This window comes from Sebastes fasciatus, unplaced genomic scaffold (assembly GCF_043250625.1).
Source record: "Sebastes fasciatus isolate fSebFas1 unplaced genomic scaffold, fSebFas1.pri Scaffold_29, whole genome shotgun sequence".
Lineage (NCBI taxonomy): Eukaryota > Metazoa > Chordata > Actinopteri > Perciformes > Sebastidae > Sebastes > Sebastes fasciatus.
Genome location: NW_027428186.1, coordinates 5001 through 18820, shown reverse-complemented (window position 1 = coordinate 18820; position 13820 = coordinate 5001). Strand labels below are relative to the sequence as shown.

Genomic DNA, 13820 nt, shown 5'->3' with positions numbered 1-13820 from the left:
GTTCACACAAAGAGTTAATGAGGATGATCAAGGATGATCAATTTGATCATCGTGGTTATCATGCCCTTACCTAACCCTAACCCTAACCCTAACCCCTAACCCTAACCCTAACCCTAACCCTAACCCCTAACCCTAACCCTAACCCTAACCCCTAACCCTAACCCTAACCCTAACCCTAACCCCTAACCCTAACCCTAACCCTAACCCTAACCCTAACCCTAACCCCCTAACCCTAACCCTAACCCTAACCCTAACCCTAACCCCCTAACCCTAACCCTAACCCTAACCCTAACCCTAACCCTAACCCTAACCCCCTAACCCTAACCCTAACCCTAACCCTAACCCTAACCCTTGTCTTGCTAGATCTCAGTGCTGCTTTCGACACCATTGACCATGACATCCTATTACAAAGACTGGAACATTTAATTGGCATTAAAGGAACTGCACTAAGTTGGTTTAAGTCCTATCTATCAGATCGATCTCAGTTTGTACATATCAACGATGAGTCCTCCATGTACGCCAAAGTTAGTCACGGAGTTCCACAGGGTTCTGTACTTGGACCAATTCTATTTACCTTATATATGCTTCCCTTAGGCAATGTTATTAGAAAACACTCCATAAACTTTCATTGTTATGCAGATGATACTCAATTATATCTATCAATCAAGCCAGACGAAACAAACCAGTTAACTAAACTTCAAGCATGCCTTAAGGACATAAAAACCTGGATGACCTGCAATTTCCTGATGTTAAACTCAGACAAAACTGAAGTTATTGTACTAGGCCCTGAGCACCTCCGAAACAAATTATCTAATGATATAGTTACTTTAGATGGCATTGCCCTGGCCTCCAGCACCACCGTAAGGAATCTGGGAGTTGTCTTCGACCAGGATATGTCCTTTAACTCTCACATAAAACAAACCTCACGGACTGCCTTCTTTCATCTACGTAACATTGCGAAGATCAGGCACATCCTGTGTCAAAATGATGCAGAAAAATTAGTCCATGCATTTGTTACCTCTAGACTCGATTACTGCAATTCCTTATTATCAGGCTGCTCCAATAAGTCTCTTAAGACTCTCCAGTTGATCCAGAATGCTGCAGCACGTGTACTGACTAGAACTAGAAAAAGAGATCATATTACGCCTGTATTAGCTTCTCTGCACTGGCTGCCTGTAAAATCCAGAATAGATTTTAAAATCGTCCTCCTCACCTACAAAGCGCTAAACGGTCAGGCCCCATCATATCTTAAAGAGCTCATAGTACCCTACTACCCCACTAGAGCACTGCGCTCACAGAATGCAGGGTTACTTGAGGTTCCTAGAGTCTCCAAACGTAGAATGGGAGCCAGAGCCTTCAGCTATCAAGCTCCTCTTCTCTGGAACCAGCTCCCAGTTTCAGTCCGGGAGGCAGACACCGTCTCTACATTTAAGAGTAGGCTAAAGACTTTCCTCTTTGATAACGCTTATACTTAAGCTGCTATAGGCATAGACTGCCGGGGGACTTCCTATGACACACTGTCATAAGGAACTTCCTATGACACACTGAGCTCCCCTCTCCTTCTGTATATACTCATGTCCCATGTCCATGTTGTTACTAACTTCATTCCTTCCCGGGAGTCCTTGTGCCTCCTTGTCTCGCAGCTAACCGTGGAGTGGGGTCACACCTGGAGTGAGGTCATACCTGGAGCGGGATCACACCAGGGAGCGAGGTTATACCTGGAGCATGGGTACACTTGGAGCAGGGTTTCACCTGGATCTTGGTGGTCTCCGGTATTGTGGCTGCATCTGCTGCCGCGTCGGTGCCTGCTTGACACCAACTGCTACCATCCCTAATTAACTACGTCTGTACGAGGGACTACCAATGCTAACGAGGGATTTCCAACACCTAATGACAATGTGGCAGCCTGGAGAATAACACTTCTCAATCACTGCCAAAGACATCAAGAGCTCCCAGCAAGCATGCTGATGCTGCAGGAACCAACGCACGGGCATCGATCGCAGGGACGTCCCACACCAATACACATGGACGTACTGAGGAGAGATGCTGGACAGTGCTGGCTTTCCGATAGTTGTATTATCACTCTTTCCATCCACCACTATTGGTTTTGTGTTATCAGCCCTACTTGTATTAGTTATTACAGCGGCTAGACTGCTATTGTGGCTGCTTCTATATCTCTCTCTCTCTATCTCTCTCTCTCTCTCTCTCTCACTCTATCTATCTATCCCCCCAGCCGGTCTCGGCAGATGGCCGCCCGCCCTGCGCCCGGTTCTGCTCCAGGTTTCTTCCCAGTAATCGGGGAGTTTTTCCTGGCCACAGTGCGCTTGGTGGATCCTGTTGGGTCTCAAAACTATGGTGTACGGTCATAGACCTGCTCTACATATAAAGCGTCTTGAGATAACTTCTGTTGTGATTTGACGCTATACAAAAATAAATTGATTTGATTTGATTTGATCCCCCACCATTCACAGTAAGCACAACCTTGCAGTCATAACCATTGACACCATCTCTCCTCTCCCTCTCACACCCACAGGTGGTGCTGGTGACCGGACTGGCCTTGTCGGGCGGCGGGCCCCAATTGAGCAGCTGCAGGAGGCTACACCCATGATGACTGGGACTCCAAAGGCTAACACTGCCACTCTGAAAGCCCTATCTGAGCCCTCCACTCAGCACTCTTTTGGGGTCGCGCCGCTTGCCTTGGCCTCTCTGGAAGCCACCGCTACCTCAGAGCTGGAGTCCATCACCCTAGATCCCACCTACAACCCCTCCTTCGACCCCGACATAAGCTACTCCCCAGGCCCCTGTATACCCACCTGCCACAACACCAGACCCGACGATTGGACCATCACAACACAGGCGACATACTTGGTATTGGGCGACGGCCGCATCAGCAGATTCCCATCTCACTCCAAAACGGATCTACAACTCGACAGCTACCCCTCTGCCAACTTCCGGAAATTCTACCAGCTTTTTAGAAGGACAGCACCCAACCACAACACTTCATTCGTCATCCTCGCAGTTGGCCTTAATGACAGGATCCAGGACCCCAAGGTCGCTGTCAAACAACTGCAAATCATGATGAAAACTGCAACCAGCACCTTCCCTCGCGCCGATGTATATGTACCCCTCATCAACTTCTCCCCAAACCTCAGCCCCAAACACAAGAGCACCCTCACCCACATCAACAAGGTCATCAGCACTCTTCAACATATCCCTGCAATCCCACCCCAGGACTTCATAACGGAATCGGACAATCGCACCTGGACGCCCACCACAGCCAAGTTTATCCTTAGACAGTTGCGTCAGTACTTCCTGATTTAATCCCTAAACCTTAACCCTTACCCACCCCCTTATCCTAACCCTAACCCTACCTGAACCCAAACCACCTAACCTTACCCTGACCCTACCTTCTTACCCTAACCCTAACCCCCTACTTGAACCCCAACCCCCTAACCTTACCCTGACCCTACCTTCTTACCCTAACCCTACCACCTTACCCTAACCCTAACCCCCTACTTGAACCCCAACCCCCTAACCTTGCCCTGACTCAACCATCTTACCCCACCCTCTTACCCTAACCCTAACCCTGGGCCCTAACCACATCCTGGTCCTCCGCCTCATCTGGGAGTCGAACCCGGGTCTCCCGGGGCAGAGAGCTGCTCCAGCCACCTCACCCATCCATCACGACAGGAACAGGAACCAGCTCACACATTAAGCATCATACAGCCACACACACTTACATACAGATCTTTAGGCCAGTGCAAACAAACCTCCACCGGATCTATCAACCCCAACCATAACCCAAACCTAACCCTAACCCTAACCCTAACCCTAACCCTAACCCTATTTCCAGATGAAGTTTTTATCCCCTTAACCTAACCCTAACCCTAACCCTAACCCATTTAACAGTTAAACAGTTCACTACTAGATGTTTCTGAAACATTAAACAATTAAACAGTTCACTACAGGATGTTTCTGAAACATTTAACAGTTAAACAGTTCACTACAGGATGTTTCTGAAACATTTAACAGTTAAACAGTTCACTACAGGATGTTTCTGAAACATTTAACAGTTAAACAGTTCACTACAGGATGTTTCTGAAACATTTAACAGTTAAACAGTTCACTACTAGATGTTTCTGAAACATTAAACAATTAAACAGTTCACTACAGGATGTTTCTGAAACATTAAACAATTAAAAAGTTCACTACAGGATGTTTCTGAAACATTAAACAATTAAACAGTTCACTACAAGATGTTTCTGAAACATTTAACGTTTTTCTCGAATATCTCCCGAACCGAACGTCGTAGACACTTGGAAACGTGCTCTGTCTGACATAATTCGACCACGCTGAACACGCCTGTCGTGGTTGTGAGTCTCTACGACCTTCCGTTCCAGAGATATACATTTTTTGATATAAAAAAGTTGCGTAACTTCGCAACCGAAAGTCGCACAGACTTGTCAGTGCCATCAGTGGAAAGAACGACCCCGAAAATGGGGGGGTACGTCAAGGTCTCATCGCTCTGTCATGTTCACACAAAGAGTTAATGAGGATGATCAAGGATGATCAATTTGATCATCGTGGTTATCATGCCCTTACCTAACCCTAACCCTAACCCTAACCCTAACCCTAACCCTAACCCTATTTCCAGATGAAGTTTTTATCCCCTTAACCTAACCCTAACCCTAACCCTAACCCATTTAACAGTTAAACAGTTCACTACTAGATGTTTCTGAAACATTAAACAATTAAACAGTTCACTACAGGATGTTTCTGAAATATTTAACAGTTAAACAGTTCACTACAAGATGTTTCTGAAACATTTAACAGTTAAACAGTTCACTACAGGATGTTTCTGAAACATTTAACAGTTAAACAGTTCACTACAGGATGTTTCTGAAACATTTAACAATTAAACAGTTCACTACAAGATGTTTCTGAAACATTTAACTGTTAAACAGTTCACTACAGGATTTTTCTGAAACATTTAACAATTAAACAGTTCACTACAAGATGTTTCTGAAACATTTAACGTTTTTCTCGAATATCTCCCGAACCGAACGTCGTAGACACTTGGAAACGTGCTCTGTCTGACATAATTCGACCACGCTGAACACGCCTGTCGTGGTTGTGAGTCTCTACGACCTTCCGTTCCAGAGATATACATTTTTTGATATAAAAAAGTTGCGTAACTTCGCAACCGAAAGTCGCACAGACTTGTCAGTGCCATCAGTGGAAAGAACGAACCCGAAAATGGGGGGGTACGTCAAGGTCTCATCGCTCTGTCATGTTCACACAAAGAGTTAATGAGGATGATCAAGGATGATCAATTTGATCATCGTGGTTATCATGCCCTTACCTAACCCTAACCCTAACCCTAACCCCTAACCCTAACCCTAACCCTAACCCTAACCTCTAACCCTAACCCTAACCCTAACCCTAACCCTAAACCCTAAACCCTAACCCTAACCCTAACCCTAACCCTAACCCCTAACCCTAACCCTAACCCTAACCCCAACCCCAACCCCAACCCCAACCCCAACCCCAACCCTAACCCTAACCCTAGCAGCTACAGAAAAAAGAAAATGAAAAAAAAAATGAAAAAAAACAAACAGGAAGAAGGAAAATAACAACAAACAACAATAAAAAGTCATTTAAATAAAAACTTCTGCGCCCCTCTCCTCCCTCCCCCAAATCCCTCCCTTTTGGTTCCCTCCCATCCCACCCACCCTAGACCTTTGGGACACGGAGAACAATTATATGAAGGATTTAATTGTAGTGATTGCTTGTTTCCAATGTGATAAGTTGTTAGGTTGAGTTTAAGTGCTTTACTGAATTTATCCACCTAACTTTATTAGGCTAACTTGTTTTAGTCCCTGACTGTTTTAACCATTTGACTTTTTTACACCGGGCTAAATACTCTTACTATTTATTATGAATTATTTATGCATTCCGGAATTTTGAGCCCTTTTAACATTGACCTCACTTTGTTTTACATTCTATATATATTTTACTCATCCTCCACAGAGTCTTTTAAGCACTGTCTATCTATTTATTCTCTATTTATTTATTAAATTATTGACCTCCTAGGACCTTTGCAGTTGTTACCTTACCTTTACTCCATGTCCCACCAAAAAACATCAGCTTTTGGGACCCCGCCCAGGTAGCAACCGCCCTGCTCCCCGTCTGCTTGGGGACCACATCCTGGTCCTCCACCACCACCCCGGACCTCAGCTGGGAGTCTAACCCGGGCCTCCCGGGGCGGAGAGCTGCTCCGACCACCTCACCCATCCATCCCGACAGGCACAGGAACCAGCATACACAAAAGTCATCATACAGCCACACAGATCGGTAGACCTCAACCAGATTTACAAACCCCAACCCTAACCCTAACCCCTACAGGAAGTGACGTAACTCGGGAACGGAACTTCGGAGACGCTCTGGGGTGGCACCGTTGGAAAGCCCGCATATCATAACCTATAGAAGGAACCAACTCCCATCTCTCTAGGACCTCCCCTTCAGGTCGCAATTTTAAATGTCTAACCCTAACCCTCAAATGTCTAATCGTGGTTATCATCCCTAACCCCTAACCCTAACCCTAACCATGGATCAGGCTTGATGAAGAGATCTTGTTTTTCCAATCTCATTTACGGTCATACTTGCCTGACTCATGGTTTCTGTCACTGAGTTTTACTTTAAAGTCCTCCCAGCATGCATTGCTCCTGTAAAATGAGATCTTTTACTAATAACTCTTTTGCTGAAGGTCGTACAGACTCAGGACTAAGACTGACGTCTTCTTCCCATACAGGACTTGGTCCTGAGTCTCTATGACATTCCATTCCCGAGATATCCAATTCAGTAGGGTACTGAATTGAGTTTTTATCCTGATAACCTAATAATAATGTTATCAAGAAACAAGTTCATGGGAGCCCCAAATCGAAAATATTTAATAACGGTTTACAATATGTGGATGAAACCGGCAACACTATTTTACATTCACTCAACACAGATATAATATAATATTATAATATATATATAGAGAGAGAGAGAGAGATAATAAAAGGAGAAATATAAATTCTCCATTAGTACAGAACTTCCTTAAACATAGATGGAACTCGGTCAAATACAAAGCAACCCAAGATGGAATGGACCTCAAAGGAAGAGAGCTGAGAGTAATTGAATATCAGAATTAGATAGGATGCATCCTTAATGCCTTAATGACATAAGAGCACCACAGTGTGGGATAGGATGGTAAATGGACTTGGTAAATGGACTTGGACTTATATAGCGCTTTTCTAGTCTTCCGACCACTCAAAGCGCTTTACACTACATGTCAGTATTCACCCATTCACACACACATTCATACACTGATGGCAGAGGCTACTAAGGTGCCAACTTTGCCCATCAGGATTTAATCTAAATACTCATTCACACACCGATGGCTCTGCCTCCGGGAGCAATTTGGGGTTAAGTGTCTTGCTCAAGGACACATCGACATGTGACCCGGAGCAGCCGGGGATCGAACCACCGACCTTCCGATTGGCGGACAACCTGCTCTACCCTCTGAGCCACAGCCGCCCTGCATCCTTAAGGCCTTAATGACAGTTAGTCCAGTAATGAAGATGTAGTTTTCCAGTTAGTCCAGTAATGAAGATGTAGTTTTCCAGTTAGTCCAGTAATGAAGATGTAGTTTTCTAGTTAGTCCAGTAATGAAGATGTAGTTTTCCAGTTAGTCCAGTAATGAAGATGTAGTTTTCTAGTTAAACCAGTAATGAAGATGTAGTTTTCCAGTTAGTCCAGTAATAAGGACGTAGTTTTCCAGTTAAACCAGTGCTCTGAACAGGAAGGACAGAGCAGCCCCTAAAGCCAAACCTAGAGACAGAAAGAAAGCCATGATGGCTCCGGCTGTTTCTGCTTCATGAGGCAGAACATTCCTGAAACAACAAGAGGGATTTATTAGTCATTAACTATTTAATATTTTGTAATAAACTTGATAATTAGTTATTCTGAAATAAAATATGTATTATGAGATTTACATTTGTAAGAATCCAGAAGTGTTTTAATGAAGAAGTTCAGTGAAATTAGCTGGAAACTGAATGACATTCAGAATTTCTAATCTCACCTGGATTATTATTAAAGTATTGACACTGTTCTTAATACATTCACACATTTAGACGATGATACTGTAACTGTGAGGAACATGATTCAGCCCTGAAATCAACCCTGATTTATTATTATTATCATTATTATTATTACTATTATTATTAAAGTATTCACACTGCTATTAATACATGTGCACGTTAGTGTGATGGTGTCTTTTAGTGGTGCTTGTTGTGTTCGGGTTTGTTTGGTGTGTTTTCATGTGTTTCAGTTCGAGCTCACACAGGCTCCGCCCTCTACTGGACTCTACGGGTAATACTCTCCTCCAATCACAAGAACGCATTTGCCCACGGAAAATTTGCATAATCATTGCCGGCCAATCAGGACATGCCTCCCCAAAAACGTGTGGACCCCACAGTAGACATGTATACTGTCCATCCTTTTCCTCTTCAGAGAAGGTGATGTGTCCACTCTTCTGTTTCCTTCTTGGATGGAGTCACTGCTTCAGAGGCTGCGTTCCCCCCCACGCTTATGTAAGCAGTCATAGCCGCAGTGGCATAACAACGCTGTGTCCAATCATGAACGCTTTAATTGCTGTGATGCTGTCAGAGAACACACCAAGTGGCTTTAAATAACATATCAAGAAAAAGAAGAGAGAAATACCCCGTTGTGGCCGCCGTTGCTGCGGATCATCCCCAGTTTAATGGCTGCGTTGCCTTCCCATCAGGGGGTATTACACCTCATATCGGCTTAACCCTGTGGGGGGGTGTCTATTCCTCCCACACCAATCTCCACACGGAGACAAGAGGGATTGAAGCACAGTGACATGATGTCAGCCACATCTTCTACAGGCGAGCCAACAGTGATGCATTCACAGACCTCATCACCGGCTAGGCACTTTCCATATCGACCTCCCATTTATGGAGGGTCTGGCGGTAGAGAGGGCCAAGATGGGATATCACAGCCTTTGGTAGCTGGTCGCTCGTCCTCTAACACATGAAGAGTGGCGACGCATTTACGCGTTAACAGAATGGATGGACAGGACACTGAGACTCGTTTACTCTCTCCTGTTCTGTAGCATTCCTTCTCCATTTATGGGTGTCAAAGAGGTGAATCTATCCTCCCAGGAGGAGGTTGATTACCTCTCAGCAGAGATCCAGGACCCGTTTCTCCCAACCAATCTCCACGTGGGAGACGGGAGGGATTGAACACAGTGATGCATTCCTCCTACATTCATGGGTGTCAAAGAGTCAAATCTATCCTTCCAGGTGGAAATAAATTAGCTCTCAGCAGAGATCCAGGCTCTGCTGTCATCCCTACTCATCACAGAGAGAAAGGGTTTTACTCTGCGTATTTCCTGGTTCCAAAGAAGATGGAAGATGGAAGATCCATTTTGGATCTCCGCATCCTAAACTGATGCATTGCCTACAAGACATTCCCTATGCTAACCATCAACTGGTTACTGGAACTGGTTCAGCCGGGCAATTGATTCACTATCATCAACCTAAAGGTAGGGTCGGTAATGCTGAGAAACTACCAATAGTACACTGGAATTTAAAAATGGTCCAACAGAAAAACCCAGCCCAGTGTTCCCATCTCTTTTCCACTGAAGGTAGCTAGCAGCACTAGCTCCAAAAGTCCCTAAATCAATAGAGAGCAAGTCACCAACACTGACAGTCCGTCCCTTCAGGCCTCCCTCCAAACACACTACAATTATCATTATGAACAAAAAACATATCATAATAAATGCAAACTACCAAGATGGCTATGTTATGTTAACACACAGACCCCATCAGGTGCACTGAACAGCTGTTTGTGCTTCGGGGATGGTATGGTCGGTGCAGCCCTGTCCCCCTATCGGGATGAGACCCAACCACTGTTTCTGTCTCTGCACACTTTCCACGGAGTGTGGTGGTGTCGGCGGCCTTTTTTGGCGGGGTGAGTGTCGAGGACATATGTGTGGCAGCATCGTGGTCAACATACTGTTCATTTATACGGTTCTATCTCATGGACATGTCGCTGGAACGACGCAGGACTGGTGAAACAGGTGGGGGGGTGTCAGTGGGGGAATGCGTGCTACTGATTGGAGGAGAGTATTACCCAGAGGATCCAGTAGAGGGCTCTGCCTGTGCTAAAAGAACTAGGATTACAATATTGTAATCTTTGTTTCTTACTTTGGACCGAAGCACATGCAGAGGCTGGCCAGGTATCCGTTACTGAAGGCGAAGAGGATCATGAAGAAGATGAACCAGCCGTCATGATGGAAGAAGATGGGCAGGTGTAGACGAGGCTGAACGTTACACAACATGAAAAGAGGCACGAAGACGAGACGACACACGATGGACACAGGAAGCACCAGACTGTCCTTCCTCGGCTGGAAGAAGAGACAATAACTGATTAATTCATTAATTTATCAATAATCCCACAAATACATGATCCTTACAAGTGTGACATCATTGTGAAGGTCAATAAACAGGCTTTCCAACGATGTCAAATACAATGCCCATTAGCATTGATACAACAGAGAAATAATCCACCAAACACAAGTTTACTAACTTTTTTTCCCAGTTAATATATATTGTATATATAGATATTAACTCACCCACATACAGACGGCCGTTAAACTGCGTCCGATCCAGTCACAGAGGTTGAAGAGGAGGAAGCAGCCGACTGGGATGAAGAACTGATCTGTTAAAGAACACAAACAGAACACGAGTCAGTCTGAAAGGTGAAAGAGCTCACAGCTAACGCTATCTCGTAGCTAACGCTAACTCACAGCTAACGCTATCTAAGCTGTTATTGCTGTAACTAATCTTCTTCCTCTGGTGTTTTTGATGTTTTTGGTGTTTTTGGTGCTTGAAGTGCATCAGCACCTCCTTCTGGAGGAGGAGCGACCCTGTTTACATACAGTCCAGAAGACACCACAGAAGAAGAGACTTTTCAAGTAATGCGTCAACTCACCCCAGGAGCCTCCGTCAGCGAGGGAGGATCTGGTGTCGGCAGTGATGGCGGGAAACGTGCCGATGGTGACGGTGAAGGTGAAACAGACCGACAGAGCCAACAGCCAGATCTGAATGTCAAAGGTCAGCAGGCAGGACAACGACATTATATAAAAGTAAATGTATCAGTGACCGGCCCCTTTAAAGGAACAAACAGCTGATTCTCCGTTAACTACTCACTGCTGCAAAGAAACATTTTAAAACATTTAAAAACAAATGAGAGTTACAGATGTAACTACGGTTCTATGAGTCCTGGATGACCGCCAGAGGCAGAGCTTTAACACTGAATATCTTCCATCTCACGCAGGTCAAATATTTATATCAACAAAGTCACATGTGACCTTGGATGACCCTGGCCGGATATAAGTTCTGGTGTCATCCACAAGGTCATTCCTACAGAATCTTCTCAAGATTCCAGGTGACCATCCAGGAGTCATAGAACCGTAGTTACATCCGTAACTCTCGTTCCATTTCATCCTTACTGACCGCCAGAGGCGGCGCTCCAACACTGGATGACCTGTAACAACAGACTGGCGAGGAATCCTGAGTACGTACTTCCTTAAGATGAGGCAGAGGAACTCAGCAGGACCACACCCAATCGATGGGGGGGTGGCCACATTCACTCTGTAATAACTGGAGAAGGTGCTCGGCACCTTTTTATGACCACCGGAACAGACAAAGAGTTGTTCCGACCGTTACAGCTTTCATTTCTCCCCCCCCCTCTCCTAACGGGGATCAAACTGTGCAAGCTGGATAGGCTGAAATGTGAGCATGCCAGCACCTTAGGGAGGAACGCTGGGACTTTAAGGCTCCCCGGCACGAGGTGGCCGGGAGGGCAAGCAAGCAGGGTCGTGGCCCATGGGGGCCACTGGGGTGAGTTGGTGATTAGGGGCGGCCTCGGGGGGACAGATTCAGAACACCTTGTCCTGCTGGGGGGGCATGTCCCTGCGAAGACCCGAGAACTGCTGCCTGGTCCGATTAGCTTGGACAGTCGGCTCGAGCACTTTTAGAGCAGCTGAGCCGTAAGAGCAAAAGCCTGCAATGAAGCATGAGGCTGATGGAGGAACCGTCAAAGGAAAGCTGAGAGGTCAAGCATCAGGTGAGATGGGGAGTTGCCGATATGGCCCGTGGCTGTATCATTAGCCTTAGAAAGTAGGTTGTCTGTGACCCGACATTGCGGTCAAGGGCATCTGGCATCCGGCCTCAGAGCCTCGTCAGGGGAAACTATGAGGGAGGCAATAGTAGACTCATACGGTCAAGGCCAAACTTCACCACATCCTGCATGGCTGCCAGAGTTCGGCCATCAGACATAAGACGGGAGAGAGCTGTAGTGTCCTTCCAGCATGCATGCAACTCCCTCAGATATTCATCAGAGGGGGAGCAGTCGAAGATAGCACTAGCACGCCAAGCACAAGCACTGTGAATGAAACAATATCCTCCTCTGAAACCAATCCCCTGAGCCTTCTTCTAAAACACTGCATGTTGTAGCTTAACAGTGGACAGAAGTGCTAAACTAACACAAAACACTACACAGTGAATAATAATCAAAACACAAAATGTAGTATGTATAGTATACAGTCAGACACAAGGGTAGGCTAACATTATGGGTTTCATTTTGAAAGAAACCGGTAGATTAAATATGCAGAATTAGCATTAGCATTAACATTAGATAGCTTATCTTTGTCCGGATGGTTGTGTAGATCTGAAGTTCCTGTACCCACACCTTTGTAAACTGGACATGGGCCTCCAAAGATTAATGAAAATAGTTGACAGGTGTAGGAACTAACGCCAAACAACAGGTATGTGCCAATATCAATAATATCAGTGGGTAGCGAGCTGTCAAGTTCCTCCTATTTCCTAAAGATCGATATCATTAACTAACTTCAATTCTGTAACACATCGCTCATTTGCCTCCGTCAGCTTCTCTTTATATGTATGCTTTATACATTTCTGATGATGAACGATTGACAGATGACAGATGAATAGACCGGTGACAGATAATGACAGCTACCATAGCTACATACGCCGTCCTCCAAAAAAGGCGCCGCCATCCCAGGATGCTCCGTGATTCCCATTCCCATTCCCATTCCCAGCTAACTCTTGGTAGCAACCCACCAAGTTAGCCTGAGCGAGGGTGCTCTGCTAACTGTGAAGACAGGACGCGAGACAAAGACTAACGCTACAGTGAGAGGGGAGCGAGGACAGTCTCTTCACTGCCACAGTACATTGTCAATATTAGCCAACCCCAATATGACCGAGGAGAGGAGCGTCCACGAGTCTGGTGATGACCGAGGAGAGGAGCGTCCACAAGTCTGGTGATGACCGAGGAGAGGAGCGTCCACGAGTCTGGTGATGACCGAGGAGAGGAGCGTCCACGAGTCTATTGATGACCGAGGAGAGGAGCGTCCACGAGTCTATTGATGACCGAGGAGAGGAGCGTCCACGAGTCTGGTGATGACCGAGGAGAGGAGCGTCCACGAGTCTGGTGATGACCGAGGAGAGGAGCGTCCACGAGTCTGGTGATGACCGAGGAGAGGAGCGTCCACGAGTCTGGTGATGACCGAGGAGAGGAGCGTCCACGAGTCTATTGATGACCGAGGAGAGGAGCGTCCACGAGTCTATTGATGACCGAGGAGAGGAGCGTCCACGAGTCTGGTGATGACCGAGGAGAGGAGCGTCCACGAGTCTATTGATGACCGAGGAGAGGAGCGTCCACGA

General features: G+C 45.9%; 1 protein-coding gene across 1 annotated transcript in view; it reads right to left on the bottom strand.

The window, feature by feature from the left end:
• Window positions 1-7606: 7606 nt before the first annotated feature.
• LOC141763710 (equilibrative nucleoside transporter 1-like) overlaps window positions 7607-13820 on the bottom strand; it is a 7161-nt gene continuing 947 nt past the window's right edge. Inside the window, exons 2-5 of the mRNA XM_074628314.1 lie at window positions 11065-11173; window positions 10706-10791; window positions 10278-10477; window positions 7607-7937 (exon numbers count right to left, since the gene is read on the bottom strand). Coding sequence (XP_074484415.1) covers window positions 7826-7937; window positions 10278-10477; window positions 10706-10791; window positions 11065-11173 — 507 coding nt within the window. The 3' untranslated portion in view covers window positions 7607-7825. The remainder of the gene's footprint in view (window positions 7938-10277; window positions 10478-10705; window positions 10792-11064; window positions 11174-13820) is intronic.